The 23186-nt window shown below is 49.8% G+C and overlaps 9 protein-coding genes across 9 annotated transcripts; 7 read left to right on the top strand and 2 right to left on the bottom strand.

The window, feature by feature from the left end:
- Nucleotides 1-808: 808 nt before the first annotated feature.
- On the top strand, nucleotides 809-2732 carry EDB91DRAFT_1339548 (heterokaryon incompatibility protein-domain-containing protein; the record flags this gene model as incomplete). Its single annotated transcript, XM_041325673.1, has 2 exons — nucleotides 809-821; nucleotides 877-2732. 2 exons carry the CDS (start codon nucleotides 809-811, stop codon nucleotides 2508-2510), a joined length of 1647 nt encoding a protein of 548 aa, XP_041171587.1. The 3' UTR covers nucleotides 2511-2732.
- A 960-nt stretch (nucleotides 2733-3692) lies between these two features.
- On the top strand, nucleotides 3693-4753 carry EDB91DRAFT_1350413 (uncharacterized protein; the record flags this gene model as incomplete). Its single annotated transcript, XM_041326061.1, has 3 exons — nucleotides 3693-3950; nucleotides 4019-4279; nucleotides 4341-4753. The coding sequence occupies 3 exons, from the start codon at nucleotides 3693-3695 to the stop codon at nucleotides 4662-4664; spliced, it is 843 nt and encodes a 280-aa protein (XP_041171586.1). The 3' UTR covers nucleotides 4665-4753.
- An 880-nt stretch (nucleotides 4754-5633) lies between these two features.
- On the bottom strand, nucleotides 5634-6723 carry EDB91DRAFT_1086579 (uncharacterized protein; the record flags this gene model as incomplete). The annotated part of the gene is made up of 5 exons (XM_041316067.1): nucleotides 5634-5677; nucleotides 5711-5759; nucleotides 5842-5952; nucleotides 5987-6133; nucleotides 6460-6723. The coding sequence occupies 5 exons, from the start codon at nucleotides 6721-6723 to the stop codon at nucleotides 5634-5636; spliced, it is 615 nt and encodes a 204-aa protein (XP_041171585.1).
- Nucleotides 6724-8427: 1704 nt separating this feature from the next.
- EDB91DRAFT_899040 (uncharacterized protein) lies at nucleotides 8428-10481 on the top strand. The gene is made up of 3 exons (XM_041328778.1): nucleotides 8428-8434; nucleotides 8485-10114; nucleotides 10192-10481. The coding sequence occupies exon 2, from the start codon at nucleotides 8625-8627 to the stop codon at nucleotides 10110-10112; it is 1488 nt and encodes a 495-aa protein (XP_041171584.1). The 5' UTR covers nucleotides 8428-8434; nucleotides 8485-8624; the 3' UTR covers nucleotides 10113-10114; nucleotides 10192-10481.
- A 641-nt stretch (nucleotides 10482-11122) lies between these two features.
- Nucleotides 11123-12171, top strand: EDB91DRAFT_1165099 (uncharacterized protein). The gene is made up of 4 exons (XM_041319952.1): nucleotides 11123-11223; nucleotides 11285-11293; nucleotides 11353-11690; nucleotides 11744-12171. Exons 1-4 carry the CDS (start codon nucleotides 11153-11155, stop codon nucleotides 12004-12006), a joined length of 681 nt encoding a protein of 226 aa, XP_041171583.1. The 5' UTR covers nucleotides 11123-11152; the 3' UTR covers nucleotides 12007-12171.
- A 61-nt stretch (nucleotides 12172-12232) lies between these two features.
- Nucleotides 12233-15545, top strand: EDB91DRAFT_1316382 (uncharacterized protein; the record flags this gene model as incomplete). The annotated part of the gene is made up of 7 exons (XM_041325190.1): nucleotides 12233-12412; nucleotides 12463-12881; nucleotides 12932-13000; nucleotides 13058-13419; nucleotides 13479-13798; nucleotides 13850-14480; nucleotides 14540-15545. The coding sequence occupies 7 exons, from the start codon at nucleotides 12233-12235 to the stop codon at nucleotides 15397-15399; spliced, it is 2841 nt and encodes a 946-aa protein (XP_041171582.1). The 3' UTR covers nucleotides 15400-15545.
- Nucleotides 15546-17167: 1622 nt separating this feature from the next.
- On the top strand, nucleotides 17168-18158 carry EDB91DRAFT_898941 (chorismate mutase). The gene is made up of 3 exons (XM_041328777.1): nucleotides 17168-17540; nucleotides 17600-17786; nucleotides 17839-18158. The coding sequence occupies exons 1-3, from the start codon at nucleotides 17296-17298 to the stop codon at nucleotides 17905-17907; spliced, it is 501 nt and encodes a 166-aa protein (XP_041171581.1). The 5' UTR covers nucleotides 17168-17295; the 3' UTR covers nucleotides 17908-18158.
- Nucleotides 18159-18829: 671 nt separating this feature from the next.
- EDB91DRAFT_1254072 (P-loop containing nucleoside triphosphate hydrolase protein) lies at nucleotides 18830-20871 on the top strand (the record flags this gene model as incomplete). The annotated part of the gene is made up of 6 exons (XM_041323749.1): nucleotides 18830-18894; nucleotides 18952-19135; nucleotides 19193-19643; nucleotides 19695-20035; nucleotides 20064-20127; nucleotides 20183-20871. 6 exons carry the CDS (start codon nucleotides 18830-18832, stop codon nucleotides 20869-20871), a joined length of 1794 nt encoding a protein of 597 aa, XP_041171580.1.
- Nucleotides 20872-21016: 145 nt separating this feature from the next.
- Nucleotides 21017-22880, bottom strand: EDB91DRAFT_1165079 (uncharacterized protein). The gene is made up of 4 exons (XM_041319951.1): nucleotides 22442-22880; nucleotides 21706-22381; nucleotides 21250-21663; nucleotides 21017-21194 (listed from the first exon to the last, which is right to left on the bottom strand). The coding sequence occupies exons 1-3, from the start codon at nucleotides 22556-22558 to the stop codon at nucleotides 21404-21406; spliced, it is 1053 nt and encodes a 350-aa protein (XP_041171579.1). The 5' UTR covers nucleotides 22559-22880; the 3' UTR covers nucleotides 21017-21194; nucleotides 21250-21403.
- Between the last annotated feature and the right edge of the window lie 306 nt (nucleotides 22881-23186).

Below are 23186 nucleotides of genomic sequence, written 5' to 3'. Positions count from 1 at the left end.
CTCTCACTCGAGCCATCAAAGCCCACTCAGGCGCGATCTACGCATTGGACTTTTCTCCCGATGGAACAGCGCTGGCGACTGGTTCATGGGACGGAACAACGAAGCTATGGAGAACGAACACATGGCAGCCTGAAGAGTGTAGTAATAATGTTCGCAGGGTCCACTGCGTTCGGTATTCGCCGTCTGGCGAACTTCTGGCCATTGCAACAGACAGTAAAATCGAAATTTATAATTCAAGCACTAGGGAACGCGTCGCAAAATTCAAGGGTCACACACGATGGAACTACTCACTCGCATGGACGCCCGATGGCACACGCCTTCTGTCAGCGGGCGATGAAAAAGATCCCAGCATACGGGAGTGGGATGCATTCACTTGGAAGCAGGTCGGTAACCCCTGGAAAGGACATACTGGCTATATCAATCTCATTGCCATTCATCCTGCCGGCACTCACGTCGCTTCTGCATCTTATGATAACCATGTCCGTCTCTGGCGGCTCCCAGATCGACGATCCATCGCCATCTTCCGGCTCCCAGCCTGGGCGGGATGCATCACTTTCTCCATGGACGGCAAGCATATCCTCAGTGGAGGTGGTGATAATATGATATTAGAGTGGGAATTACCCAAGGACGCTTGGCCAGAGGAAGTTCCCAAGGCTCATGTCTCTGATTCAAAGGCTTGTTCTCCATCTTTGACTCGTATTACACGAATCAAGCATGTTTCGTGCTGCAGATTCTCGCCATCAACACGACCTCCCGCGTTGGGAACTTGGAAGAGATATTGACGCAAGGAATCTCCATTGCTGCCAACATGCAAATACAGAGTAAGCACTATGTAATGCATACTTCAAGATGCTCAACTCTTTCCTGAATCCTCAGAACTGCGCCAGTCGTCTGAAATAGCTAATGTTATTCGAAAGGTCATCGACGTTCAACTCAACACCACTGCAGTTCGCCTATTGAACACAGGAACTGGGCTCTTATGTGACCGAGAAGCGCAGATAAGCGCCTTCAAAACCAGCACGGAGTACACGAACCTCCTGTTGTCAATTATACAGCACCCTGACCTCCAAACGGAGCGCGTCAAAGAAGCAGTGGCGACGTACTTCGGTTGGGTCATGCTATCGCATAGGTGGGAAGGGAAGGAACCGCTGCTACATGACATCAAGGACAAGGTCGTGTACGAGTTGGAGGCAGCTGGTGGTCTCGTAAAGCTGCAGTCATTCTGCAAAATTGCTCGTGATGCGGGGTATCACTGGGCGTGGGTTGATTCGTGTTGCATCGATCAGCGTGACAACGTCGAGCTTCAAAAATCACTGAACTCTATGTTCACATGGTACCACAATTCAGCGCTCACGATTGTCTACCTGGCGGATGTTCCGCCTTCGTCCAAGCCTGGCGCAATGGCGAAGAGCGCTTGGAACACCCGAGGATGGACTGTCCCCGAATTCCTCGCTTCTAAAGTCATTCGCTTCTACCAACAGGATTGGACTGCATATCTCGGGGACAACTCCCCCAACCACAAGGAGTCTGTCAGCATCATGGATGAGTTGGAGGATGCAACGGGCATAGATGCACACGCCCTCATTGCTTTCCAACCAGGGATGAGAGACGCCCGAGAGAAGCTCCAATGGGCGTCTACGCGTGTCACCACCGTGCCGGAAGACATTGCATATTCATTGTTTGGTATCTTCGGCGTCCAACTACCCATCCTTTACGGCGAGAATAAGCAAAATGCGCTTGGGCGGCTCCTGCAAGAGATTGTGGCTCGGTCGGGCGATATTACTGCCCTGGACTGGGTCGGACAACCATCCGAGTTCAATAGCTGTCTTCCTGCCGACATTTCCTCATATGCAGCTCCGCCATTCACACTACTATCCTTGTCTGAAGATGAGATTCAGACAATGGTCTCTTCGCTGCAAAATACCATGACCGCGGACCTGGCTTCGAAATTTTATAACCAGCTTAAGCAGTTGGAACCCCCTCGCTTCTCAAACTGCAGACTCCGTCTGCCTTGCATCACATTCCCTGTCACAGAAGTCAGACGGAAGCATGGTCCAGCCGAGGAAACCCATTTCACGTACGGAGTGAAGGCAGATGGGCTTCATGACCTGCTGATCACCACCGACGAGAAATTGATTCAATTCTCAAGGACAAGGCCTACTCGACAGACTTTCTTACTTGTCCTTCCGTGGGATCGTTGTCTCCTCGAGCTGCCTGACTTCGAAGGTGATGCGGAGAGCTCAGGAGATTGGTCCGAGCCCGAATCTCCATGGGACGAGTCGCCCGGTGTTTCTCCTGTAGAACAGGAGTCGGCTAATTCGGAACCTTACTTACGAGCATTACGATTGATCGCTCGCCTTGGACAACCATTCGGCGCATTTTTGTTAGTGCAGCAGCGCGGCGGAGAATACAAGAGGATTGCTTCGGATCATGATATTGTTGCAGAAGTCAAAGAGGTAGTGTCTATTAACAACATGATGGACGGGGTTAAGACCCTAGAAATATTGTAGCAGCATGTATTTTTTTGAAGGTCAGATATCTCAGGGCGGTCGTCATTCTTACCTTCATGATATATATGCATACACAGATATCGTACAATTTCCTTCGAAGCAGACGTTAGAAACTAACCACTCATCACGTATTCGTACTTCTCTGCCTTACACCATCAATACCCTCTCAAATCTTCCTCCGCAGTCGCTCGATCATCGAACGCCAACAACCACGTCCGTGATCTCCCTGATAACTGAAGTACTACGATTGCACGAGCCGGTCCCCACCATGGATTTTCTGAATTCCTTACAAAAGCAACAGTTCAACAAATCAAACGGGATCGACGATCAAAGTAGTCTCTTCTAGGCACACCAAACAAAAGCAAGATAGTCTTAGGATGAGACGTACGTGGTGGACGACAGCTCCAAGCTCAAGAATCAAGATATGCTTATGTTTTGTGGATATCAACTTGGCAATGGCACTCTGAAATAGAAATCTAGAGCGTATAATGTATAATTCTGGTCGTCTAAGCCAGTTGGCAGAACCCCCTGTTCTGCATTGTTAGGTCTGGACTCTGCCAGCATTAATAGTGGCTCGTAGATTGCGCATTCGAGCGCATCTACAGGTTGTCGTCAAGACGGTCAAGGACAAGAATTTGGGTGACTTTTGTCGGGATTTGAGGATTAAATATATTGAACTTACAGGTGGAACGTAGACGACGCCCCCAGCCAGCTCTATAGAATTTGAAGGAAGATAGTCGTTCCATCTGATAAAGGCTAGTGATCTGTAATATTAATAGAGGAGGAGATGGAGAGGCGGTTTTCGGGGTGATGGATTGTCTGGGCTGGGGCCACGAGAAGCGAGGGTGATGCGTGCTACGCGAATGGTTAGGAATGTCGCTGGAGTGGATGACAAATGCGTCTCTCCAAATATAAGTATCTCTGTCGTTGCGGAACCATCTATACAGGACGGCGAGTCGAAACTGAGCGACTATATGAAGGCGTGGACACACCAGTAGAGACACGATAAGCAGAGAATATTTTCAAAATCGACGTGAGATAGGGTGGCCAATGGATGGATGTCCCTGTGGAATGTAAATTGGCGTGTGATGGGTGAGATGGGCTCACATACATACAAACGTCATATGAAAGGTCTATGCATAGGCTCTCGAGTGGTTTTGTGCGAGGGAAGGAAGACCACACATGCTTTCGGACAAGGTTGGCCCGACCGCGTTGTTGATGCTTGTTTACGCGTTCAGTCCACTTCTGTGTTGCTTCATGCTTGAGCGCTTGAGCCTTTGCTTTGACATGAACAGGCAATGTGCCGCTGGATTTTTAGAGATGACTATTGTGTTCAGTGGTTTCCGCGGCCAGTCAGGTACACAGTTTCACCTGTGGACGCTCGATATGCCCAGTATAAATGCGCTCATTTTCCTGGCAGATGAGCATCTCCACTCCAAAGTAATCATTATCAATGGTGAGTATACTCCTCTTCTCCTCGGTCTTGAGTCCACTGACAACTTGTGTAGCCTAACTCTACCGCACCACACGTGAGCCTCCACCGCCTCACTGGCCTCTTTGCAGATGTTGGCGTCGAATCCGATGCCACCACCAGTACCACAGACTCAGAACACGACGGGCAGACCTTCACTGCTTTCGGTGACGTTTCTCTCACCGATGAATACATCCTTCGTCCAGCTCCTCGCCCCCTCAATCGATTGCGCTTGAAGGTGAAGTGTCCGTCGTTCCCTAAGAAGCGTACTAGTCTTCAAGGACAGCCTGGTCCAACGGTGCATATCACTATTTCATGGTTACTTGTGCTTATATTTACGGTCATACGACAGAGCCCAGCTGCAAAATGACGTGTTGGTGTCTTCACCGTTACCTCTATCCCCTTCCTTCTTTGTCAATGCTTTGAAAAACTCCCTTCGATCTGGCAAGCAACGTGCTGCTCAGCGCTCGGCTGTGGAGTCAGGAATACCTTCCCTACCGGCTACCCCACCAGTGCTACGAGAGCTCACCTCTAGCAGCTCGAGTCCTTCATCCCAGTCGTTTGATTGCGAACCAGGGCAGTCAGTAATCGTAAAGACTGTTCCCGAGGTCTCTGAACCAGCCAAGGGTTGGAGGAAACTGCCTCGCCGGTTGCCAATTCCCAAGTGGGATGTCGATGATTGAGAGGGCCATGCTGTTGCGCTGCGCTTGTTCATCGATGTAGTTTTATTATGACCATGTATCACTGTGTCAATACATACCATGTTCCAGACAACCGACCTGCTCCTCCATTCTCTGAATACCCATTCCCGCGTTTCTAACTGACTTCTGGACCAAGAAATGTGGTCCTCATATTTCTCTCGAACCCTCCTCGTTCCCACGAGCCCTCGCCTTCAAACCATCCTACTTCAAAACTTACTCCCAATCAGGTTGCTGCCACGCCCTCGTCGCACGCGCACATATCTTGATCCTCCCTCGAGCTCGATTCTCGCTGATCGGAGACTTGGCGGATCTGTTGGTAGAATGTGAGTTGATCCTCGTTCAAGTTCGAGTCTTGCTGACCGAAGACATTACCAATCCATTCACATGTAAGTATGTTGGTCGAGCCCGAGCCTTGCTAACCTAAGTCATTGCTCATCCGTTTGTAGCGAGTGAGTGCGTTGATCCTTTCGAGTGGGAGCTTGCTAACCGAAGAAATTGCTGATCTGTTCGCAGCATATGAATGTATTGGTCCTCCTTCACATCGGAGCCTTGCTGAAACAATTGCTGATTCGCAATGCATACATGTGTGGTCCATCAACGTTCAACGGCCAGCCCTCCAACATAGTCATGGGCAGAAACACGTTCCACCATACAAGAGAGTTCTTGTATTGAGGAGGGCATCGGATAGCCGCTTGTTGCCTCAATAGGCCTCGAGCTGACGTCTTAACCCGTCAACAACGCCGGTGGTGCAGGGAGCGTCAAAGATAAGGGTGGTGGTGGCAAGGCAGTTGATGTTCTCGGTCGCGAATTTTTGAGGTGTAGTAAGTTTATTCGGACACACATTGTTTCACGATATTCAACAGGCCTTAGACTACGACTCTCAACCGTGTTATTAGAATGTTCAACCGCTGTCAAAAACAATGATTTTTAAACTGTACCCTAGTGCGCGTCCTATACCAGATGTTGACTCCATCCCACATTCAAGAAATCGATGTCTACGACAGCGATGACATCGTCATCACACGCACCATCATCCGCCCAAATCAAGATCCATCTAACCGAGCCAATGCCAATTAACTTCGATCGCATGTGCGTGATCAGTGAATGGACGCGTTCAAACGAGGGAGTTATTATGATGCTTAATCTTGGCAGGTCTGACCTTGGACCTCAAGGACCCTGTGAATGCAGCCGCGAGTAGCCGAGCGAACCGAGCAAGCTTGGGGTGATATGACAGGGTGCTAAGTACAAAAGTCGCAAGTGACCTTAAATCCTTGAAAAGAACAAGGTACGTGCATTTACCTCACCTGAAGGCCGAGCTCGATCACTGCTCGGCAAGAATAGGTAGTCTCGAGCCAACCCCGTCTTCTGGCAATTCTCGCGAACGCTGGCTTAGTCGCTTCAGCGACGAGAATCAACTCAGCTAGAGATGTTACCTCGATACTTTTGAAGACCTTGAAAAACAGGCAGAACAGCATCCGTCATGAGATACACTGTTAGGAGATTCGGAAGACATGTTGTACGCACATTGCGTATTTCCAGAAGCCAGCGTGTCCCCGAGAGTTATTTACGAGATCGTACTGTGGCGACTGCTTTCCAGCGAAAGGCAATGAGTCAGCTGTGACTCAGTGAGACAGAAAGTGGAGTCGCAGACCCTCGAGGGTTGTCAACGCATGTGATAGGGTTCGTCGTAAACCGTCAAACGTTCTTCTCTGGTTTTCTGATCTGATACAACACCAAGCGGAAGTCCGTGAAGACAAGAAAGAATGATCGCATTTACACATCCTTGAGTGAGGGCAGCGGTGTAGGAAAATAACCAGTACAAGACATTAATGGCGGTCATCCCATTATGCACTATCAGCCGATTCGAGAGCAGAGAGGTACCGACTGCACTTATCATAACTGAATGGGAGGGGAACACATTTTGGAATGTGTGGAGATACACGTAGAACCGATGTGCAGAAATCATGCCGGTGTGATACCTTCGAGGAAGACGCATGACAACGGGAACTTGGAAGTATTCTTGCTGTAGCCTTACAGCCATTTGCAGAACGCTAGGCCAAAAAAAATTCACTACATACACAGCGGTATTTTAACTTCTATTCTCCAATCAGATATCGATACATCTTCCGAAGATATCACAATGATCGCTCACTAATCCCAGTGAATCGTTGGGTCTTTGACATTTAGCAAGCTCATTTGTAGAGCAACTTGCTTTCGTTCCTTGGATATGTATCGTCCCATCCCGGATCCGAGTTGTAGATCGAGATTGTCCGTAGGAAGTTAAAAGTTTGCTGTCCCGACTTATTGCCGAATATATGTAGTGAATTTCTTTTTGGCCTAGCGTTCTGCAAATGGCTGTAATAGAGGCAAACTCTCACATTATTCCCTGGGCGTCTATGGAAACACGAGGCAAGTCAATACAGTGAAGATGCATGAAACATACAGCACACGCACAGCAAGCAGGAAGAAACCCACAAACCCTCCACCCCAAGTCTACCTCAACCGCGTTCAACACCACCAACCTCCAGTAAAATGTCGCAGCTGATTCCAAGCACCACACCCCTTCGAGTTTTCAAAGATCATACAAGCTCCGTAAGTGCTGTAGTAGTTTCCCCTGATAGACGACGTATGGTTACTGGCTCAAGAGACAAAAGGCTTTATATCTGGGACTTGAAGACAGGTGTTTTGTTGAAGAAGATGGAGGGGCATCGCAGTGAGGTGTGGACATTGGCGATATCACGAGATGGGCGAGTCATAGCAAGCGGTGATGGGGAGGGAGAGGTCATCACTTGGCACGGGGAAACCGGGGAACCTCTCACCCAACCTATCAAAGCCCATTCCGGTGGTAATCGGATATATGGGTTAGACTTTTCTCCCGATGGGACCATGCTTGCCACTGGTTCAACAGACAAAACGACGCGGCTGTGGAGTACGAAAACCTGGCAGATGCAAGAAATTCCAATCAAGTGTCTTGATCAGGTCAAGTGTGTTCAGTACTCGCCGTCGGGCGAACTTCTTGCCGTCGCAACATTCAGCAAGATCGAAATTTATAATTCAGGTACGACCGGGGAACGCGTCGCAATCTTCAAGGGTCACACACGATGGAACTACTCACTCGCATGGACGCTCGATGGTACACGCCTTCTCTCAGGGGGCGATGAAAGGGATTCCACTATACGAGAGTGGGATTCATCCACTTGGAAGCAGGTCGGTAGTCCCTGGACGGGCCACACTAGCTGTATCTACTTCATTGCCATCCATCCTGCGGGCACCCACGTCGCTTCCGCATCTGATGACAACCATGTCCGTCTCTGGCGGCTCTCAGATCGACAAACCATCGCCATCTTCCAGCACTCAGGTTGGGCGGAATGCGTCACTTTCTCCATGGACGGCTTGCACATCCTCAGCGGAGGTTATGATAAAATGATTTCAGAGTGGGCAGTACCCAAGGACGCTTGGCTCGAGGAAGCTCCCAAGAAACCAGCATCAAAGGTACTGTCTCGTTTATTTTCTACCCATTCACCATCTCATCTCGCGTCTTTTGTTTCCAAGGCTCAAGTCGCCGATTCAGAGGCATGTTTTCATCCTTTACTCTGACAATGCAATTCGAGCATGCTTCGTGTCGCAGATACTTGCCGTCAACACGGACACCCGCAACAGTGCATTCATCGCGGGGGACTCGTCTACCGCCGAAGAGTTATTCACACAAGAGATCTCAAAATTGAACAGCGCTGCCGACACGCAAATACGAAGTAAGTCCTAAGTCCTAAGTGCCAATAAAGTTGCTTAACTGCCTCCTCAGAGCTGCGCGAGCAGTATGTCGGCGTCTCTGAAGCAGAAGGTGTCATTCGAAAGGTCATTAACGTTCACCTTGAGACCGCCCCGCTTCGTCTACTGAACACTGCTACTGGGCTATTATGTGCCCGAGAAGTGCAGATACGTATGTTCGAAGCCAGCACAGGATACAAGGAGCTCCTGTTATTGACTATGAAGCATCCACCCCTGAAACGCATCGCAGAAGCGGTGGTTGCGTACTTCGGTTGCGTCATGCTATCACATAGGTGGGAGGGGACAGAGCCGCTGCTGCACGACATCCAGGACAGGGTCGTGTACAAGTTGACGTCAGGTGGTAGTATCGCGAAGTTGCAGTTATTCTGCAAAACCGCTCGTGATGCGGGGTATCACTGGGCGTGGGTTGATACATGTTGCATCGACCAGAAGAACAGCGTCGAGCTCCAAAAATCGCTGAATTCCATGTTCACCTGGTATCACCATTCAGCGCTCACGGTTGTCTACCTGGCGGATGTTCCGCCTTCGTCCAAGTCGGGCGCGCTGGCGAAGAGCGCTTGGAACACTCGAGGATGGACTGTCCCCGAATTCCTCGCTCCTAAAGTCATTCGCTTCTACCAACAGGATTGGACTCCATATCTCGGCGACGATTCCCCCAACCACAAGGAGTCTGTCAAGATCATGGGCGAGTTGGAGGATGCGACGGGCATAGATGCACGTGCCCTTGTCGCCTTCCAACCAGGGATGAGAGACGCCCGAGAGAAACTCCAATGGGCATCAACGCGTGTCACCACCGTGCCGGAAGACACTGCATACTCATTATTTGGCATCTTCGGCGTCCAACTCCCTATCCTTTACGGTGAAAAAAAACATAATGCGCTCGGGCGACTCCTACAGGAAATCATAGCTCAGTCTGGTGACATTACTGCCTTGGACTGGGTCGGGAAACCTTCCGAGTTCAACAGTTGTCTGCCAGCTGACATCTCCTCATACGAAGCTCCGCCATGTGTGGAGCCATCTCTATCCGAAGATCAGATTCAATTATTTGTTTCCGCTCTGCGAGATGCTGTGGCTCTAGAATCAACTTCGAGATTGTATCAGACACTCGACTACCTGAGTGCACCCCGTTTCTCCCACCGCCGGTTACATTTACCTTGCATTGTATTCCCAGTCACAGAAGCCAGGCGGAGCTCTGGTCCAGACCAGGAGACATATACGTATGCAATCAAGGCGGACGGGCTCCATGACCTGCAGATCACTACGAAACACAAGTTCATCCCATTCTCGCGGGTCAGGCCACTGCGCACCGGGCTAACGTTTTTGCTTGTCCGTCCATGGAGTCGTCACCTGCTTGAGCTGCCTGATGCTGCAGACGACACGCGGAGCGTGACAGATTGGTCCGTGCGATCTTTGTTGCACGATCGGCCCTCTGCAGAAAATGATCCAGTTTATTCGGAGTTTCACTCGCGAGCATTACGATTAATGGTTCGCCTTGCGCAGCCTTTTGCCGCATTTTTGTTAATGCGGCAACACTCTGGAGAATTCAAGAGAATCGCTTCGGATCGTGATATCCTTGCACAAGTCAAGGACATCGCTTCTGTTCACGACACGATGGGCATCAGGACCATAGAAATTTCGTAGACGTATGTGTTTTGTTTTGAATACCAGAGAACTCCGAGCAGTTATCATTCTTACCCTCACGTCATATATCCATACACAGATACTGTATAATTTCCTTCAAATCAGATGTCGGAATTATTCATCACGCACTTGTACTTCTCTGACCTGCACCATTAACGCCCTTTCGTATTCCCCGCAATGGCTCAATTACTAATTTACGCATCCTCTTCGTAATGCCCTACGAGCAGTACATAACACGATCCAATATCACCGTACCCGGTTATCACGACCCGAACGCCAACAGTCATGTACATGACTTCCCTGATGACTCAAGTACTACGATTGCACGAGCCGCCCCCCACCATGTTTTCTCTGTACTCCTGTTCGGATCACACACAAGCAGCAGTTGAACAGTCCAAACGGGAACAACGATTAACATAGTCTCTTCTAGTCTACCACACAAAAGCAAGATAGCCGTGGCATCAGACGTACGCGGATGAACGACAGCTCCAAACTCATGATTGCCACTCTGAAATAGAAAACCAAGTCAAGCACGAGGAGGTACAAGTCTGGTCTTCTAAGCCAGTCAGTTGAACTGCCTGTTCTGCACTGTTGTGTCTGGACTCTGCCAGCATGAGTCGTGGCCTACATAATGCGCACTTTGAGCGCACCTTGCAGGCAATGTAACAGGCCTCGGTTGTCGTCAAGGACGACATTTACAAGAACCTGGGTGACTTTTGTCGGGATTTGAAGATTTGATATATCGAACTCCCAGGTGGAACGGAGACGACAGTGCCCTGCAAGGTCCAAAGGATTTTGTCTCTAGAAGAAGGAAGATGGTCATTCGTTCTGATAAAGGCCAGTTGATATTGATCTGCAATATTAATGAAGGAGGAGATGCCCCGCTTTGGTCACCAGTGACATAAAAAATCATGAGCCTCAGGGCCCGGCCCATCATGCATCAGCACGCGGCGCTGCTGCTGCCGAACAACCCAGAATTCCATTGCTTTAAGGCTTTGACACCGAGCCTGCTGCTCGTTACCCTTTTTTCACTTGCCATCATGCGCCATTGCAGTGTATGCAAGATCGAGTGTGAAAAGCCCCTACAATGCTCAAAATGTCAGAAAACCATGTGAGTACAAACTAATCCCTAAGATAAAATCCTCTGATCTTACTTTTGGTGGTTGGGACAGCTACTGCTCGTACGTGATAGGCATCAGCACTTATTAGACTCGTAGTCTAACATATTGGTTCTCTCCAGTGCGGAGTGCCAGAAAGTTGACTGGAAGGTGCACAAACGCAGCGTCTGCATCAAGCCGGCCATCCTACACAAGGTAGACAAACTGATGAAAAAATGGGGTGGGCCAGGGTCGACAATGGGAACCATCGATAGGATTGAACAACTGGCTTGGGAAGAGCGCCGGCGGAATCCGATTCCCGCGTCAAAATGCGATGGTTGCTTTTCGCGATTCCGAGGTACTCCTCCAGATGAGGATGAGGATGAGGAGGACGATGTGAGAGATGTGGGAGATGCCTTCAAACGGTGCACAACGTGTGATTACACCATTTGCGAAGATTGTACGCAGCCAGAGATGCAAGGTATGTTTTATGACTTCCATCGCCATGATTTATTGCTGAATCTGTGAACCCAGGTGTTCCATACTTTGATCGCCCATCAGGCACTTGCCGCTGTCCGAAGGCGAACTTTGGCGTAAGCTACTGCTTATCGCCGCCCTGTTACCTTGACGGTGATGGTCGTAAGCCATACCATGGTGACAGACACCCCGAGATGGCGGGCAGTGGATACAGTGAAGATGCATTCGAGCCGAAGGAACGGCAATGCAGGACATGTGGTGTGGTTGCGCGATGTCTAAAGAAAGAGCACCTCAAGGATGCGATGCCTGGCATCAATTAGCCCTGTGTAACCTTGAATAGCCTGCTTCGCTTGTTCTAGTACGAATGATGTTGATAGGTCTTCTTGTAACGTTGCTTTCTACCATGTACTATTACGTGTGACAACTATTGATCAATATTTACCCCGCATTCGTCATTCAACTTGTTATAATTAGCTACTGGTAGCCGAATAACAGGTTTGCGACTTATCTCTGCATTGACTTGTCGAGGTTCAAGGTGAAAGACACATGGGGTTTCTTAGCGGGCTATCAGCTGTGCTCGCGTTTCGCACCGTTCCCACTACTATCTTCATAGTGGTCATCTATGCGGTAGTATTCAGCACCCTGCTGGTCACCGACCACCTTCCCTCTGTGCCCAAGCACACACGGGGCTTGGATTTTCAGCAGGCATACAGAGACTTGCATGAGGTGCGTGGTTTTCATGGATATGCAATCAGTTCAATTCAGTTTTCTTTCAGGTTGCCGCTCGCCCGCATCCCTTCAACTCGCACGCCAATGTTTTAGTTCGGTCCTACATCCTGAACCGTGTGAAGGACATCTCTTCTTCCTATGACCATGTCTCGGTGGATTTCGACCTCTCTTCAAATGCGTCCTGGGCTTCAGGACTCCTTTCGACCAATCCGTATGCGGTATACTACGAGTCTGACAATGTATTGGTCAAGATCGAGGGGAGCGATAAAGAGTACCAAGAATCCGGTGGACTATTGCTAAGTGCGCACTGGGACTCCGTCAGCACCGCTCCCGGCGCGACTGATGACGGTATGGGCGTGGTGACACTCTTGAGCATGGTCAAGTATTTTGCGGAGAACAGGCCGAGACGAACGGTAGTTTTCAACATCAATAATGGCGAAGAGGACGGCTTAAATGGAGCAAATGTGTACGCTGTAATTCTGCCTTGGTCTTGCACTCACTAAACTGGCTCGTCAGATTCATGGAGCATCCGTGGGCCAAGATCAGTGATACTTTCTTAAACCTCGAAGGTGCTGCTGCGGGAGGGTGAGCCATTCGAAGCAACAGTTCTGTATCACTTTTCTGACTGGAACAATCCTCAAGACGGCCACTACTTTTCCGAGTGACTTCTCGCGCTCCTCTGGCATCGTGGAGCACTTCTCGTCCACACGCAAATGTCATCACTGGCGACGCATTTGCGCGCGGTGTTATCCGCAGTGGTACAGACTACTCAGTTTACGAGCAAGCTGGCCTCAAGGGACTTGACTTTGCTTTCTACCGCGGCAGGAGCAGGTACCATACGAAGTACGACTCTATCCCTGGTATGACGAGTGACGAGAGCAAGAACGCGTTATGGGCAATGATGGAGGGAACACTGTCGTCCAGTCTCGTCCTCGCAAACGACATTAAGGGAGAAACGAGGAGCGAGTCCGTCGGACAAGGAAGTGAGCCTGTGTATTTTGACCGTGAGTTCTTTTCTTGCTATGCTGCCCTGGTCGCAATCTACAACTTTTCTTTTCATCAGTCTTTGGTACGATAATGATTGTGTTCACACTCAAAACTCTACGGATCGTGAATATCGTCCTGCTTACCGTCGGACCTATTGTTCTCCTAATGTTGGTCTACTTCGAGCATATCATCAGAGTTACGTCTCGCATTCGTTCTGGATACTACCGCACTCAAAATGGCGATGTACACCGCGCGAGCTTGATGGCGCGTACGTCGGCGGAAATAAAATATTTCCTAAAAGGCTTTTGGGGCTGGTCCAAATTCTGGATTGCTTTGTTGCTTGGTGTCGGCTTTCAGATGCTTTTGGTGGTCGGATATGCAAAGCTCAACCCATTCGTGAGTGTCTAGCTCACTGTTCTCTGCACGCACAAACTAATCAATTGTCAGGTCATTCACACTTACCCTTGGCTCGTGTTTGTGTCTGCCCTGTCGCTAGCTTATCTCACGACAGTCCTCGCTCTCACTTTCCCACTAACGAAACATGGTGTTGTCCCTGCTCCCGAACAGCAAAAGCTGTCAGTCCTCCTTCATCAGTATGTTCTGACATGGGCGCTGCTTGTATATGCAACATCAGCTGTCACACTGGGGGGAACATATTTCATAACTGCGTGGAACGTGGTGGTTCTTCTTGGAGCCGTGTTTGCGTGTGTTGAAGGCATGACTGGCGCACGGGGGTACGAAGACGAGGAAGAAATTACCGATGGTGAAAGGCAGCCGCGTTATGTGAGAGGTGTCCGCTACGATGCCGTGGGCACCGCCGAGAATGGCCACCAGGACGCCGAGAACGGGCACCAGGGCGTGGGCGTCATTGAGGAAACCGAGCCAACCGAAATCACACCTCTCATAGCTCAGCGTGGTGAGCCTACTCCATCAGGTGAGGAGCAGGGCGCTATTGGCTGGTGGATTGTCCAGCTATTGCTTGTTGTTCCGTTGCCGGTGATCCTAGCGTCCCATATTGCGGTCATTGTGCTGTTCGCGGTGAATCAGACGCTCACAGATGGGGCAAGTCCATTTGGCGGTGAGTGTTTTAATGGGTCTCTTATTGCGTTGGCCTTGGTGAGCTGATGGGCTACGCAGTTTATGGAACGGTCTCGATACTGGCGTTATTCATTGTTCTCCCCCTTGCACCATTTAGTATGAACATGCATCGGTGGTTGAACGGTATCATTCTTATCATATTCGTCCTCTCAACACTCTACACCTATCTCGCATTTCCTTTCTCACAAGAAACGCCGCTCAAGATTTATTTCGCTCAAAGCGTGGACCTAGATACATCTCGCGTCGTTACCGCGCTAACTGGGCCTCATCAATTCCTATCGACCGTGATAATTCCCCGCTTCCCGTCTGCATTTGACCGGGCCATCAATTGTACGGAGGCTCCAGACAAGCTCGGCCTGCAGACTTGTAAATGGGAGGTTGGAGATGCGTTTGTGCCCTCTCCAGGTGGAGGTAAGCATCTTCATGAGCGGGGCCCTGCGTCCTCTCTAGAGAAGGAAAGGAAGTGGATGACCACATCCATCGAGCGCACGGGATCAAATAGTGCGCACATCAAAGTGCAGGGGTTGAACACCCGAAGTTGCACTCTCCAATTCTCAAGCCGACGCGTCAAAAACTTCCACATTTCTGGTGATGGCGGAAAAGTTCTGCAAGGCGGCTCTGAGGTGCCTGAGGACGGGCTTGAGCAAATAAGGCTGTGGAGCCGGGATTGGGAGAAGGAGTTTGAAGTGGACATTAATTTCGCAGGAAGTGAGGATGAGAAGGCCAAGGGACGTGTGAGCTGTGGTTGGGCAGAGTATGAAAGTGCTACGGTGGGCGGGGGGCGCACTGGGGGCAAGATTCCGTCGTTGGAGGAGGTGATCCTTTTCCTGCCGGAGTGGGCAGTCGTCACCAAGAGTTCGGCCGCACTATTTGATGCTGGGCAGGAATTCGAGGTTTGAATGCCAAGGAGCAGGTAGTGTCTAACTGGTGTCACAGCCCGTCCATATAGCCCCTGTACTACGCGAGTTTAGTGGGGGCCGATTCGACCGATCGCATTCGCTTGCAGACTTTTGTCGAGAAGTACCAGAAATTTGACTTGGGCCTTCGACGCATGACCGTGTATTAATATTAGGCTGAAAATTAGGTTCTCATTGGAGTTTGATACGTAACCTGGTGTAGGCTATTCCACCAACCAACCAGTGCCAACGCAACTTGCGGGAAACCGTGTACCTGACAGGTCACGGATAATTAATGTCAACGCGTAAGGGGCTTCACACGGAGCTCGCAGGATCTCAGGCTTGCGGAAAAATCTACCACTACAAAAGCCCACTGGTAGTACTGCACAAGGAAGCCGAAATGATAGGTTTTTTCCTTGTTTTTCAAATCATCAGCCTTGTTGTGGCGTCCTCCGGCCCGTCCGACAAATGTTATTTCGATCCTCTACCTTCCAAACCACCCTCCACTGACAATCGTACCATACCATGGGGCGAGCCAACAATAGAATATGCCAATGGCACGACATGCTGTTCTTCGCTGGACGAAGTTCGAGGGCAGTTGAACACCCTTGATGCACAGTTATTGCAGCTACTGTCGACAAGGTGTGTCCTGAAAGTCTTTCAGATAATTCTCCGTGTCACTGAGATCTGTACGCTTCAGGACCTCATACGTCAGAGAAGCAACCCGCTTCAAAGCTACAATTGCAGATGTCAACGACCCGTCTCGGAATCAGCAGGTGATACAGGGCGCTGTGGATGCTGCTCCAGCCGTGGATTTGCCACAAATTGTCGCTGAGATGGTGTACGAGGCTATCATAAATTCCAGCGTACTCTTCGAGGGATGCATAGTGAGCACCATCCCTCTTCTTCGGAATTGTCCGTTCATGACTCGAACAGTTCGACACCTACGTTGGTTCTAAATAGCATTGTGGCACTGCTGGAATATGCCGCAATAAACCCTTCACTTGTGCAGGCGATACAGCATCAATAGGACGGACAGAATTCAGGAAAGGGAGATACGCATATGAGCATTTGCGCACGCTCAGGGAGAATGAAATGGGCAGTGCGTTTGCAGCTTCCCCACGGCTGTCATGCTCGTAGGCGATGTACCGTCGACACTCATGTCTTTGTGTGACCGCAACCGCTTAGCATACGCTGCTCGACACTGATGAGAAACAGAAAAGAGGACTTTCAGCCGAGAATTTATGACCTTGGGTTGTGCCTCACCCAAAGGTTGAAGTACGTGGATTTTACCCGTGAAAAGCCACAGGCTCTGTCAGAGCACTTAACCGCTACGGCGCTACCCCGTGATCGATCAGTGGTAAAGAAGACATGTAATAGACTCCGAGTCGCTCCTAGTATGAACTTGCCCTTCCACTCGCTGCTCGTGCTGTTCGGCCATCCTGCTACTCCACCATATTGTGAAGCACATCTGTTGCTCGACGCAGCTGGGGGTGTTACTAGTAGTGTGCGATCACAGTTAGCAAGAGTGAGTGTTTCGACTCTTCGACACCTTTATACACTTGTTTCCTCCATATTCTTTCCCCAGCCCCTCAACTTCATTTCGGTTCATCCAAGCTACCTGTCTGAGTCGGTCGAGTGATAGCGAACTGCAGCCTGCCTATCAGCCGCCCAAAAGAAGTGAGACAAGTATACATATTGCATGGTCACGGTAGTTTGACTACCGAACTTCAAGTTGATTCTTGAAGCTTATATTACCTCACTGAGTCACGTCATCTGTCGTTCCGAATCATTCCAAGAACCCAATGGCCATGGGTCGGAACCAAACAAAGCTCCGAGTTGGACCACCACACCAGACCTACAAAGGACCACTATCATACTTATAGTGCGACTGCGAGAATGATAGGTTTTCTGGTTGCTTTTCAAATCCTTGGCCTTGTCGTGGCGTCTTCCTCCGACCCGTCCGACAAATGTTATTTTGACCCTCTCCCTTCCATACCACCCTCCACTGACCATCGTAACATCCCGTGGGGCAAGCCAACTATAAAATATGCCAATGGGACTACATGTTGTTCCTCGCTAGACGAAGTTCGAGATGAGTTGAACAACATCGATGCGCAGTTATTGCAGTTACTCTCGACAAGGTGCGGTTTAGACATGTTTCACAGAATCCTCCGTGTCATCAAGATTTGCGCGATTTCAGAACTTCATATGTTAGAGAAGCAACTCGCTTCAAGGCCACAGTTGCAGATGTCAACGACCCGTCTCGGAATAAGCAGGTGATACAGGGCGCTGTTCATGATGCTCCATCAGTGCATCTGCCACAAATTGTCGCCCAGAAGGTGTACGAAGGCCTCATAAACTCTAGTGTACTCTTCGAGGAATGCATCGTGAGCGCTACTACCCTTTTCCGAAATTGTCTGTTCCTGATACTCGGAAAAGTTCGACACCTACGTTGATCCTAATAAGCATGACAATACTACTGGAACATGCCACAAGAGTACTAGTTAAGCGTTCGATATTTACTCAGATGGGCAGTTGCGCACATCCAAGGAGAATGAGGTGGTTTCCTCGCGGCTCTTGTCGTGGGCGACCTATGCCTTTACCACTATTAGATACTGCTCGACATCGAGAAACGACTCTTGCTGATGCTTTCAGGTGTAATTTTATGGGCTTCATTCATGTCTCACTAAGGGTTGGTTGCACTATAATACTATGCTACGCGGTTTAACCTGCACAAAGCATTGGGGCCGGTGGTCAAGTCTTCTGACGGAGCTCTGCCTCGATTGAACATTCAGCCGCTCATTGAGAGTAAACTGAAAATTCACATGCAACACGCCGTAACTCTGAATCCACGGGTAAAGAAGACACTTACACTAGTAGTCTCCTTTAAAAACCAGACCTTCTGCAAGAATGCAATGGTGACGAGGAGTCAAATCGTCGATGTCTGCCTTGAAAGAGGTACCGGATAAGGACCTTCGCATTGATCTGAAACTTCTTGCGGGAGCACCTCTACCTGCACCAGCCAATGCAGAGGTCTTTCGAGGGGTTTGGAAATACTGTGCTACTTCTAGTAGCCTCCTCGCTTTCAAACTCTAGGTCCGAGAGAACCGCTCAAGCAAAACGGCTCATAACTTCAATGCTAAACTGAACTCGAATGCGATGGATTGTATAGCTTTTCGATGGGCCGCCTGCGTTTGAGTCAATATGTACTTAAGTGAAGAGTAACTTGTTTCAAGGAGCTGGTTATGGCTTCGGAAGTAGTAAGCAGATGGATGCTTCTTTGCTTGTCAAACAGGCAAATTTCAAATTCCGTTCTGCTATATTCCCGCTATATCCTTTTAGCAACCAGCAGCTGCTGGCCCCGAGTTCCTGCACCATCTATACTGACTTGTAATTTATGCACGATCCTCTTCTTGATTGTCGGTGAGAAATGTTCGCAAATGAGAGCAAGAAGGTGGCTTGGCTGGCAACAAAAAGGTTTGGAGTGAAGTCGAGGTGAGTTGAGCTTGTAAGTTCTTCGTTCGCATCCTCCTGATGTGGTATCATTGTTAGACTTTACAGCGATCGTGCGGTAGATACCGGAGCTATCGTCCAGATTTCACGGTCCAACATTTATCGCTTTGGTAACCCAAACTTCGCGGCGCCGGTCTTCCGTGATGTTGAATGGACCATTGGTGAGGGTGAAAACTGGGCTGTAATAGGGACAGGCTCGAAGCAAAAGACAGCCCTTTTGCAGGTGCGTCATGCTAGTACTGTGAGGTGTCAGCATTAACAAGTTCAAACCGCGCTTTAGACACTCCTCGGTCACCTACGCATAACTCCTCCTCCGCCCTTACCTGGAGGACTATTTCCTTTCCTCTCTGACCCTCCACGCGACCCACACGCCTGTGTGTCTCTTGTTTCCTTCGCTCATCGGTCCCGTGCAGCAGGTGGTGCCTTCTATGACTACACGTCTCGATACGGTGCAGTTAGAGAAGAGGACCGTATCACCCTTCGGGAAAGCATGTTTGGAGAGTACGACTTTCTAAACATTCAGCCAAAAGGTGGCAGGGTGAAAACTCCGGTTGAAATTGCACAAGACAAAGTAAAGAAAGGTATCTTTGAGGGCCTAACTTCTAGACTAGGTCTTTCCTCTTTGTTGGATTTACCTTTGGTCGCTTTATCAAACGGCCAGACGCGTCGGGCACGCATTGTGAAGGCTATTTTGTCTGAACCAGAGCTCCTCGTACTCGATGAACCTCTGAGTGAGTGATCGAACTTACCTTCGACAAATCTAATCGCTATACTTTATCTAGCCGGCCTCGATGTCAATACCCGCCCAATCTTGTTGAATGTTCTTCGGTCACTGCATGAGTCTCGCAGTCCACGCATCATCATGGGCCTCAGGATGCAAGACCCCATTCCTGATTGGATTTCACATGTCGCTCTAGTGAGGGGTGAGACTATCGTGACAGGTAGCAAAGATGAAATCCTGTCCAAGCATGCGGATCATCACGTACAAGAAGCTGAGAATAGAATGGCAAGCACTACTCAGTCCTATCTTCAGCCTGGCCTTGATCATGGCAAGCCAGTAGTTGACATGAAGAGCGTAAACGTATCATATGGCACGCGCAAGGCAACTCCTCCGTCCTTGATTGTCTTGCTGTGAATGACGCTATCTATAGGTGCTCAAAAATATCAACTGGACCATCCGCGAAGGCCAGCGTTGGCATCTTCAAGGCGCAAATGGTGCGTCAACACTCTACGGAAATGAAGGTTTAGTATTCTGACTACTCTCGACCAGGTTCCGGAAAAACTACCCTTCTTTCGCTTCTGACTGGCGACCATCCCCAGTCTTACACTCAGCGAGGTGGTTCGAATTTAGAGCTATTCTCTCGACCTCGGCAGCGTATCCCAACTCCGCTCCTCCGTTCGCTCATCGGTGTTGTCTCACCGGAGCTTGCAAACGCATACCCAAGACGCGCTGGTGTCAGTGTGTTCGACGTTGTAGGCACGGGCTTTGACGGCGGCTTCGTTCCTGGTGGAAAGGACGGCGTCGGGAACGGTCTGGAGGGCACCCTCAGCGACGAAGTCAGACAATGGAGGGTGAAACGCGTACGCGACGTCCTTAACGGCCTCGGTCCGACGTCATGGGAGACAGACGCCAACAGCTTCGCCGCTGGCGACGAGCTGTTGGCACCGAACGAAGCTTTTTCGAAACGCGATTTTGTGGACCTCTCCGCAGGGGAACAGAGTATCGTTCTGCTGATGCGGGCGCTTGTGAGCCACCCCCAACTTGTTTTGTTGGACGAAGTCTGGAGTGGTATGGATGAAAATATGGTCTGCGCTGCGAGGCGCTACCTTTGCGAGGGCGGTGTTGGATCCGACCAAGCAGTGGTGGTTATCAGCCATTGGGAGGAAGAGGTGCCATGGACGGTACGAGATGGTTTGAGGAGATTTAAATTAGAGGATGGGGAAGGACAAGAGTTATAGAGCACTTGAACTCTTCTCCGGAAAATCAAAGACGGAGCATGTCATAGAGATAGAAGCTGTCGGTTTCCTAGGATGATCTTTCGATGGACTACTGAGTCTCCGAGGATGAGCAAGCCGCCAGTGAATTCCACTATCTACTACATACCTAGTAAAATATACCATCCTACACTACAGGATCTTCAGGCATCCGAATCATAAACTCTGCCCTCCCATCCACGCCCACAAGAGCGGTTTCCACCGTCTCGTTTCGATCACACAAGAAATAATCTTCCTCCTTCAAACCCTGGTCATTTTGCGTTACCACGACCAAGTAGAGCTGTGCTCTGCATGTTAAAATATGAGCAAGCGACGCACAACGCAAACACCAGAAGGACTGACACGTTCACATCCAAGCGGAAGCTCTTGCATGCCCCGGTGAGAACCCTGCCCACTCGTGTATGGGGCTTCGTGCTGAACTGTGCATGCTGTGCGGAGGGTTTGTGTTGGATGCTAATGACAAGTTTGTTCTGTGTGAGCTCAGGCGCTGATTCGGCTATGTATGTTCGTGAGTAATCATGGCGAAGATATCCCTGATAGTCGCAAACAACGTACAGTCCTGAGTCGCATGGGTGGCTTGAGACTGAGACGCTGATCGCGCTGCAATAATTGGTTCTTGTTTGATAGGTCGGCCTGATGCTGCTCCGGAGGGGGCTCGGCCTTCATGAGAGCTTTCAACAGGTGAGGACTGCCGCACGCGATGCGCAAGAGGAGGTTCCTTTTCCTTCTTGACTGGTCGTTCTATATCTATAGATTCTGCGCTATCACATATACCGTTGTAGCAGACGAGTGACTCACCAGGGGTACGCTGTATGTCTTGTGCATGAATAGCACTGGTTGAACCGGCTCGGTTCTTAGCGATTGGTGCTGATGGCTGTGGGCCATCGACAACTTCGGCAGCCTTATTTTTCTGCTGCAAGTCTGCTGCCAGGTCACGATCAAACTCCTTCAAACTATCTTCGTCATCAGACACAACGACCCGTTGTCGGCGACCAGATGGCCTAGTCCGCAGAGCACTTTCCTCTTCCCTCTCTTTCTCCTCCTCCTCCTGTTTTTCCTCTTCCTGCTCTTCCTCTTCCTGCTCCACCTCCGCCTCATCCTCGACACTGTCCTTGTCCTCTGCTACATCACCGTTGCTTTCACCCTCTATATCTTCCCGTTCGCCAGAGACTCGAACTTGCTCATGGACCTGAGTATCTTCAGATTCCTCTTCAGGCTTCAATGCCTCCTCGCCCAATTCTCCATCGACACCAGAAGACGGGCCAGGCAAAACCTCCTCCGAGTCGCACAGCCACACCTCCAGACAGCAGACAAGGTCCCTTAAGCCTTCTTCTTCCCATGCTTCTTCATCAACCTCAAAGGCGGAGTGGTCCTCGAATGTCGTACAGCTAAGGTTGCAGGTCGTTCGGAAGCGCACGGATGAGAGTGGACGGTCTTTGATAGAAAATTTACGGTGCACAAATGATTGGAGGGCCTGATGACCACAACAATGTTCAGTTCAAAAAGTCACGAGAGAGGGTAACATGAAGGGCACTTTGAATTCGCGAACTTTAGATGCTGGACCCTTCTGCGTTGCCACCTTCTTGTTTCCATACGATATCGTTAGGAAACGTAGTGGTGTGGCCTCCCAGTCAATGCAGTTATGGGTCATTATATACTGAAACGGGTTATACAAAAAAACTCGAGATTACAGGGTGGAGTCGTGATTGATCACGGCGGGATGCTTGATTCGAAAAAAGGGAGACGTGGAAGATGGATTGATGCGGACTCCGGAGAACATGCATGAACTTATATACATACATTGTATGTAAAGCTCATCCGAATGATGTTCACTGATCGACGGTCGAGCAACATCCAGTTGATTCTAACCGTATTCGACGGAGCTTCATAATAACGTCCTCGCATTTGCCGTCAATGTCAACCAGTGTTCGTGCATTGCGATGGTCACCTAGCTAGACCTGTTGACGACGGGATTAATGAGATATGTAATACTACTATTACTCGGGAAGCGCCGACTTCGCACAAACCTTGCTGTATTAGTTCACCCTTAGGTCACGTGAATGACGCAAAGTTAACAACTGTCCAAGACTCCAGGCGCATAGAACTACAGGACATGTGTTTCAGAGGGCTTGTGAGACTCTATCGCCTGTGGATACCTATGTCCAGTACAAAGAGAAGGCCCCCTATCGATGGGCCCAATTGGACCTTCTCGAGCGTAATACCGGTATACGGCCACAGCGGCGAAGCGCATTGAGGAACAATAATCCTGGACCACCGCA

Source organism: Suillus paluster, assembly GCF_016628075.1.
Source record: "Suillus paluster strain FC165 chromosome Unknown EDB91scaffold_99, whole genome shotgun sequence".
Lineage (NCBI taxonomy): Eukaryota > Fungi > Basidiomycota > Agaricomycetes > Boletales > Suillaceae > Suillus > Suillus paluster.
The sequence above is the reverse complement of the archived record's forward strand: the minus strand, read 5'-3'. Positions and strand labels throughout refer to the sequence as shown.

Bases quoted from the DNA above. Each gene is read 5' to 3' on its own strand.
- EDB91DRAFT_1165099 (XM_041319952.1), top strand. From the start codon at position 11,153: ATGCGCCATTGCAGTGTATGCAAGATCGAGTGTGAAAAGCCCCTACAA. The intron at 11,691-11,743 runs GTATGTTTTATG...CTGTGAACCCAG, and splicing joins TACGCAGCCAGAGATGCAAG to GTGTTCCATACTTTGATCGC.
- EDB91DRAFT_1165079 (XM_041319951.1), bottom strand. From the start codon at position 22,558: ATGACCCATAACTGCATTGACTGGGAGGCCACACCACTACGTTTCCTA. The intron at 22,382-22,441 runs GTGCCCTTCATG...TGTGGTCATCAG, and splicing joins CTAAAGTTCGCGAATTCAAA to GCCCTCCAATCATTTGTGCA. The intron at 21,664-21,705 runs GTGAGTCACTCG...GTGATAGCGCAG, and splicing joins AGACATACAGCGTACCCCTG to AATCTATAGATATAGAACGA.
- EDB91DRAFT_899040 (XM_041328778.1), top strand. From the start codon at position 8,625: ATGTTCGAAGCCAGCACAGGATACAAGGAGCTCCTGTTATTGACTATG.
- EDB91DRAFT_898941 (XM_041328777.1), top strand. From the start codon at position 17,296: ATGATAGGTTTTCTGGTTGCTTTTCAAATCCTTGGCCTTGTCGTGGCG. The intron at 17,541-17,599 runs GTGCGGTTTAGA...GCGCGATTTCAG, and splicing joins TTGCAGTTACTCTCGACAAG to AACTTCATATGTTAGAGAAG. The intron at 17,787-17,838 runs GTGAGCGCTACT...TACTCGGAAAAG, and splicing joins TACTCTTCGAGGAATGCATC to TTCGACACCTACGTTGATCC.